Source organism: Triticum dicoccoides, chromosome 3A (assembly GCF_002162155.2).
Source record: "Triticum dicoccoides isolate Atlit2015 ecotype Zavitan chromosome 3A, WEW_v2.0, whole genome shotgun sequence".
NCBI classification, from domain to species: domain Eukaryota; kingdom Viridiplantae; phylum Streptophyta; class Magnoliopsida; order Poales; family Poaceae; genus Triticum; species Triticum dicoccoides.
Window position 1 is genome coordinate 512,342,969 of NC_041384.1, and position 8,109 is coordinate 512,351,077.

At 43.5% G+C, this 8,109-nt stretch overlaps 1 protein-coding gene across 1 annotated transcript in view; it reads right to left on the minus strand.

The window, feature by feature from the left end:
• LOC119268853 (ABC transporter G family member 32-like) overlaps positions 1-6,723 on the minus strand; it is a 14,822-nt gene extending 8,099 nt beyond the window's left edge. Inside the window, exons 1-2 of the mRNA XM_037550564.1 lie at positions 6,404-6,723; positions 6,208-6,328 (exon numbers count right to left, since the gene is read on the minus strand). Of these exons, the coding sequence (XP_037406461.1) occupies positions 6,208-6,328; positions 6,404-6,723 (441 nt within the window). The remainder of the gene's footprint in view (positions 1-6,207; positions 6,329-6,403) is intronic.
• Positions 6,724-8,109: the final 1,386 nt, after the last annotated feature.

The following is an 8,109-nucleotide window of genomic DNA, read 5'->3' on the forward strand; positions in this document are numbered from 1 at the left end:
AGATATAGAACTATACTAAAAAATATAGAGATGGAAATTTCTTTTGGAGCTCGGGTTCTATGTTATTAGAAAAATAACTACATTATTTTCAAGTTTTTGAAAATTTTGAAACAAACCTACATTTACACATGCATGTATCCTACCAGTGTGTAAAGTTTCATAACGGAATGATTTAACAAAAATCCACAAACTTGTTTTGTTGTGTGTAGCTCCATTAGCACAAAATGATGCTATTAAGCCCTCCTATCACACATAATAGGCAAAAACTATGATGTACACATCACACACACCTTCAATAAAGTGTGTGCCATATCAAAATATCACACACATTTTAGAAAAAGTGGTCTGTGATGTAGCCAACATCGCACACGGTTATAATAATACAACCGTGTGCGATGCCTTGCACACAATTTTTGTGAAAAATAATAATATGTGCAATGTAGCCTATAATTTCACATGGTTTTAAAAACACACCCATGTGTGATGTCTTGCACATGGTTTTGTAAAGAAACACGTGTGATGTAGCCAGCATCACATAGGTTATAGAAACACAACCATGTGTGATATCTTACACACGGTTTTTGCAGCAAAAATATATGAGATGTAGCCCACCATTGCACACGGTAAAAACGCAACCACGTGTGATGTCTTATACATGCTTTTTACAAGAAAGGCATGTGTTGATGTAGCCTACTATCGTGCTCAGTTAGAAAAAACGCACCCTTGTATGATGCCTTGCACATATTTTTTCAAGCAATGTACAACCCCATTTTTTAAGTTTTAAGGCGAATTGACATTTGCTTCATTGTATGACTTTGATACCTTTCTATGCTCAACATGCACTATGACATCCTCCATACTGAAATTTGTTATTTTCAGGTCCATTTGTTATTTAAGTCGTTAAGTTGATTTCTAGGCATTTAATAGATGTAACTTAAATATGAACTACAAGTACATGAATAGTGCACAAAAATGATTTGAAAAACATAATTAGGATCTTGTATATTTTTATATGTTATAAAGAAATTTAAAAAATCAAACATGGCAAGAGTCAACCACAAACATTGAGTTTATCGAGAACATGGTCTTAATTCTAGAAAATGTAAATGAAGCATGAAAACTATGAAACTTTGAATGGTGCCATGATATGACCTCAATAGGTTGTGGTAGACATTGAGAAAGTTGTCACAAAATTTTGCATGTAGACAGCTTAGAAATCAAACAATTTGCGAGGAAGAATCATGGCTTCGAGAGAAATATTGTTTAGGTTTGTAGGCAAATTGACATTTGCTTCTTCGTTTTATCTTGTTTTTTTCTATACTCTACATACATCATAGCAACATTCATGTAAAAATTTAGCATTTTGCAGGATTCATTTGCTATATTTAACTCATTAGGTTGATTTCTAGGCATTTAATGGATATAATTCAAATTTGAACCACAAGTACATGCAACAATGGACATAAATGGTTTGGAGAATCATATTTAGGGTATTTAGTATACTTGTATGCCATAAGAAATTTGGTTTTATTGGTTTTTTAATTCTAAAAAAATCAACTGAAGTCTAGAAACATGAAACTTGGAATGGTGTCCTGATATAACCTCAATAGGTCATGGGAAAAATTGAGAAGGTTTAACGAAAGTTATGATGTACACTTCTTAGAAGTCAAACCATATAAGAGGAAGAATTGTGGTTTTCAAGAGGAAATGTGTCGGCTTTGAAGGCGAATTGATGTTTGCTTCAGTTTTTGACCTTGAAACTTTGTCTACACTCAACATACACCATAGCATGCTCCATGTTAAAATTTGGTATTTTTCAGGGTTTATTTATTTTATTTAAGTCATCAAGTTGATTTCTAGGTATTCAATGGATAAAATTCAAATCTCAACTATGAGTACATGCAATAGTGCATAAATTAGTTTGAAAAATAATATTGAAGGTATTGATTATACTTGTGTATGCCATATAAAATAAATGAAAAGAAAATTCAAATGTCTTTGTGTCAAGAGTCAACCAAAAACATTGAGTTTATTGTTTTTTAATTCTAAAACATGTAAATGAAGTCTGAAAAACATGAAAGTTGGCAAGGAGTCGCAATATGATCTCAATAGGATGTGGTAAAAAATGGAGAAGAATTCACAAAAGTTGGTGTGTACATTGCTTAGAAACCAAACCATTTGGGAGGAAGAATCGCGGTTCCGATAGCAAATGCGTCAGGTTTGAAGGTGAATTTACATGTGCTTCGTTGTCTGACCTTGACACTTTTCATACACTTAACATACACCATATCATTGTCCATGTTAAAAGTTGACATTTTTCAGTCTTCATTTGCTATTTTTAGTCATTAAGTCGATTTCTAGGCTTTTAATGTATATAATTCAAATTTCGACTATGAGTACATGCAATAGTGCACAAAAATGATTTTAAAATCATATTTAGGGTATTGATTATAGTTGTATTCAATATATAAGAAATGAAAAGAAATTTTAAACTACCATGTGCGAAGAGTCGACCACAAACGTTGAGTTTATTGGTATTTTAATTCTAAATAATGCAAATGAAGTATAAATAACATGAAACTTGGCACGGTGTGATGATATGACCTCAATAGGGTGTGGTAAAAGGTTGAGATAATTTCACATAAGTTGGTGTGTATACTACTTAGAAACCGAACCATCTTCCCAGAAGAATCATGGTTTATAGAGGAAATGCGTTTGGTTTGAAGGTGAATTGACATTTGTTTTATCATTTGATCTGGAAACTTTTTCTACACTGGACATGCATCCTAACATACTCCATGCTCAAATTTATCATTTTTAGGGTTCATTTGCTACATCTAAGTCATTAATTTGATTTGTAGGCATTTAATTGGATATTTGTTTTACCATTCAGTTTGTAATATCATGTGCGATGGGCTCTTTTTAGCGTGTGCGTCTGCACTAGTGCTCACAACACATGTGGAATACATCCACCATGAAACTTTACACACATGTTGAATACATCCATATGCATGTGTGATTTTTTTAGAACTTTGTAAAACTTTTAAATATGATTTTTTTTCATAGAAAGAGCTTCATGGAGCTCGAGCTCTAAAACGTCTTACTCCCAGCATTGTGACCTTTTTCAGTTGGACTATCGCGAAAATTCTATATAACTAGTAAGTCATCCCTTTTTTCAACAAATGCAAGACTGGTACACAATCATCTTCATCAATTATATGGAAATCACTTGGGCTAGAAGATATCATTGACTCTGCCCTTCTCACATATCGCTCGGGTTCAGTGGGATTGGAAGAACTACTCAGGAGTCCGATGAAGAAATCTCCAGTTTTTGGTCAACTCGGGCTCCAAGAAACCATTGCTGTGGGATCATGGTACATATGGTGGGAACATCGTGAAGATGTCAAGGGTCAGATGGTTAAAACTGCAGCTATTACTTCATTTGCAATACAAGCTATTACTACAAACCATGCAGTTCGGTCGAACACAGCAAGGCCTGAGGTAAGATGGCAACGTCCAGCTCCAGGCTACTATAAACTGAATGTTGATGCCTCTTTCTTTGAGGATGGAAGTGGAGCTGCTGCGACTGTCTTGCGGAACCATAGAGATGAAGCTATAGCAGGGATTTCGGAGTTGATTGATAACACACTTGACGCACCATCCGCTGAAGCCAGAGCCTACGGATGGGTCTGCAGATGATTGACGGAATTGGATGTCGCAATGTCCAAGTGGAGACAAACTGCATTGAACTTGTGCAAGCATGCAACGGGGAGACTGAAATTCTGAGCCCATATTCAGCTATACTTGCTGATTGTTTTCACCTAGCTCATGGGGTCCCGGATATATCCTTTAGACATTGTCCCAGAGAGGCAAATAGAGTTGCACAGAAAAAAGGAGCAAAGGCTTCTGCAGAATTTCTCCTTGTGGTACTTAGAGCCCCCCCCCCCCTGCGGCTCCCGTGTCGCCCCCCGCGGGCGACCCGGGGGCGACTAGGGTTTCCCTCCGGCGCCGCCACCCCCTCCAGCATCCCCTCCCCTTGCCGCCACCTGAGGGACGCCCGGCAAGCCGCGGAGGCTGCCGATGAAGGTGGCGGCGAGGTCCCTCGTCGCTTTGTTCCCCTCGTGAAGGACCACGGACTCCGGGGCGGCGGCCCCGGTCGGCGAGGCGGCGCGGCCTCTGCGACAGGCGGCGTGCGCGGGATGTGGTGGACGGCCTCCTCGGCTGCTCGGGCGGCATGGAGCCGGCGGGGGGTGGTCGTGGTCGTGGCGCGGATTTCTTCCGATCCAGATCTGAAGGTCGGGCTGTTTTCTCCTCCTCTGCTCACTCCTCCCCTCCGGCTGTCCGCTCTGCAGCGTTGGCTGTCAGTTCCGGTGTTGGCGGTGTGCTGGTGGCATAGTCTGAGTCCGGGGGAAACCCTTGGGAGGCTCTCCAACCACGGCGGTGATGGTGCGTGCGCGCATCGCCTTTCTCCTTCGAGGCACCGCTGAGGACTCCCCTATCCATCCCCGTCCCAGATTCCGGGTGAAAACCCAAAACTCGTCTCGGGTTGGGTGGTGGCGGCGCCCTGCGCGTCGTTCCCTCCTTGGAGGCGCCGCCTTGGGTCGTCTGGTTCTCCGGGTGAGTGGCGCCAAGGTAGGAGAGCGCCCGTCGGCTGTGAGTCCAAGCAGAGGCTTCTCCAAGCTTCGCCCTTGGGTCTTTGCAGCTGGTTTCTTCAACAACCCCCCCCCAGTGGCTTTCCTTCTGTTCTCGATGCCCGGGCGGGTGGCAGTGCAGCTAGTGGTGTGAGCCTATGGCATGGTGAGATCCGTGAGCTATGCTTGTTCTGGGTTACGACCGGCACATGTCCGTGCTCTCGGGTGAGCGCACAACGACCCGACGGTGCGGCGCCTTCGAGCCTAGGCGAGAAGATTGGGGTCTTCTTCGGCGTTGGAAGACAGGTTGCGGGGTCCCAATCCTATGATCCGGCTGCTCTCAGTGCTTGCAGGCCTTGGGCTGATCCCCGAGGTTACTCTGCTTTCTTGCTCTTGGTGTCGATATGCAGCAGGCTTCGACATTACTTGCAGATCTTTCATGTCCCTTCCTTTGTGTGCAGTAGTGTGCGTTGCGTTGTAAGCTGCTCAGTCAGCTTCCTTTTATCTTTCGGTCGCTCTTGCTTGGTGGCCTTGTGTAATCCTGGCCGGTTGATGGCTTTGTTAATTCAAAGTCGGGCTCCCCTTGAGTCTTCGTTTTAAAAAATAGAGTTGCACATTTCTTAGCTAGGCGCTGCTATGATTCTAAGATTCGTGAAGAGTGGGTAGATGAGATGCTCTCCTTCCTTTTACCACATGTATTCTTTGATGTAACTCTTCCCCAAGTTAAATAAAATGCCAACAGACCTTTCCCTAAAAAAAAACTTCATCAATTATATTTTTTAACTTTTTAATCAATAAAACATTCCACCAAATCCAAATAGTCACAAGGCACTATAATGTGCAACCACCTTCCATTTATTGGTAGGCAGTACACACAAGATTACCACATCATCGTCACAATTTTTATTTTTAATGATTTTAGCAACATATCACCCACTGAAGCAAGAAGGTCACAATAACTATACCTTGCAGCCGCTCTACATTTACTGTTATGTCTTCATATACGGCGCGGGGGGATGTGGATGATTTACTGTTCTCATAAATTATAATTTTGTTATTAATAAATGGATTGCTACAAACTCTTGCAACAGGAACTTTATTCGATCCACGAGCCCAAGAAACAAAATACAGAATATCCTGCCATTTGTTGTACCACAATTCAAGTTAACTGATCACAATTCAAATTCAATACCTTCTCCGATCCATGTTAATTGTCGCAGCTCTAGTACAACTTGTACTAAAGTTGCATCAAGGCTACGACAACTAATATGAATCACGAAACAAAATAGAGGATATCCTGCCATTTGTTGTACCATTAATCTAACGTTGACCGATCACGAGTTAAATTCAGTACTTTTCTTTTGCTTCTGAACTTATGCCTCCTTTTAGCTATATATAAGTATTGAGTTTGGACTTGCGATGTTGAATGTATCACGTACCAATATGGTCAATTTCTTTTCAAGATTTGTCATGACTTTTCTAGTGAAACGCTGATGCATAGAAAGAAGTACAGTATATATGGAACCCACCAAGCGCGAGAGCGAGAGCGAGACTGTATAAGTCGTTGGACGTTTACCTCCATCGTGTTCCTGACGGAGTTGACGAGCGTGGGCAGGGCCCGGTTGCCGACGAGCACCTCCGCCTCCACCTCCAGCTTCTCGAACCGCACCTCGATAGTCGGGTAATCTATCCCCACCCTGCACAGAAGCACGTAGTAAGTACAGTAGATATAGCTAGTGTGCGTACGTACCCCGCGTGAGCTCGTGACGAACCTGTCCATGCGGTCCTTGAGCTTGAGGAGGAAGCGCTCGTGATCGTCGTCGGCGGCGCGGACGAGGCGGTCGATGAGCGCGCGGCTCTCGCGGGCGCCGAGCCTGCCGACGTCCACGTCGATCTTCTCGCCCGTCTCCGCCTGCAGGATGCCACGCCGCACGCGGTCGTACGTGGGCAGCCGCTCCAGCGCCGCCCACCGCAGAGCCTCCTCGTCGTCCTCCTCGTCCTGGAAGCGCGACGACGACCGCGAGAACACGTCATCGCTGCTTCGCCAACTGTCCCGGCGCAGGCTCGCGATCTTATGGATCTCCCTCGACATACCGGCTATCCTCTTCTTGCTTCTCTACACTGACTGCAGCTACACACTCTAGTCCTGTTTCTATCTCAGCCAGCTCTGGAGATATATATCTGCGCCTGCATCAGAAGTTGCAATATATATATAGACGCAGACGCAGGCGACGGAAGTAGATATGTTCTCCGCATGCGTTCAATTTTGACATGGACGCGTGCGCAAGACGAAGGTTCCGTGCGCATACACCATAAGAACGTATGGGGACGGGCGTCCGTCGTCTAACCTCTGAAGCATGCATCCATGTCTGGCTGCTAGTTGATGCGCACTTTGGCCGCTGACTCCGTCTGCTCTGTTTTCTCGAGGTCGAGGATCGTTTTCCTTCCATTTTACCGAGTCCGAAGCCACGACAGCGCGCGCAAGGGCACCAGAGTGAGAACCATTTACCATCTTCCTGCTGACCGCTCGACCGCCGTAAAATCGACGATGTGTGAATTTTCCCAAACAGAATTATATATGGACGACCATGCGTGACGTCGCTCGCAGGGAGTTGATATATGTCTTCCACGAGTTCCTTCCGAGGAAGTTACAAACCCACTGGTCTTCGGATCAGACCAATACCATAGTTACAAACACTTTTAAGTCGGAGGAGACTCACCAGATCGCCTTCTCGAGCCTCTCCTTAGGCGAAAGTTTTACCCGCTTATCAGAGTTTTTCTTTCTTTTTGAACTCTGAACTGTAGAACTATTGTTCTACGGTAATTTCATTAATATGAAATAAATATATACAAAAACAAAAGGCAAAAAAAGCCCTTGGGCTCATCCAACATCAGTTCTAGGAAACATCATAAAGTTAGATATAATTGTAGAATTGTATTGAATAATTGTTGATGTAATATTGTGCCGGTACAAGAAGTATATATAAGAGCTAAGCCGCACCTGACTTAGCCTTATTACAAATTGAGTAGGAGTCATAATCCTAATACAAGTTGTATTCTAACATCCCCGCATTGTCAACGGTACGCTCGACGACGTTGAGACTGAAACGAATGTCTTGAAACGGAGTAGTCGCTAGGCCTTTAGTAAAGATACCAGCAAACTGAGCAGAAGTAGGCACGTGGAGAACGCGAACTTGACCGAGAGCCACCTTCTCTCGAACAAAATGAATGTCGATCTCAGTATGCTTGGTGTGACGGTGTTGAACCGGATTCCCTAACATGTAGACAGCTGAAATATTATCACAGTAAACAATGATAGCTTGCTCAATAGGACGGTGCAGCTCCGACACAACTAGCGCAACCAAGCCGTATCAGCAACCGCATGAGCCACAACGCGGTACTCAACTTCAGCAGACGAGCGGGAGACCGTAACCTGCCCTTTTGAAGACCAAGAAACCAAATTGTTACCAAGAAAAAC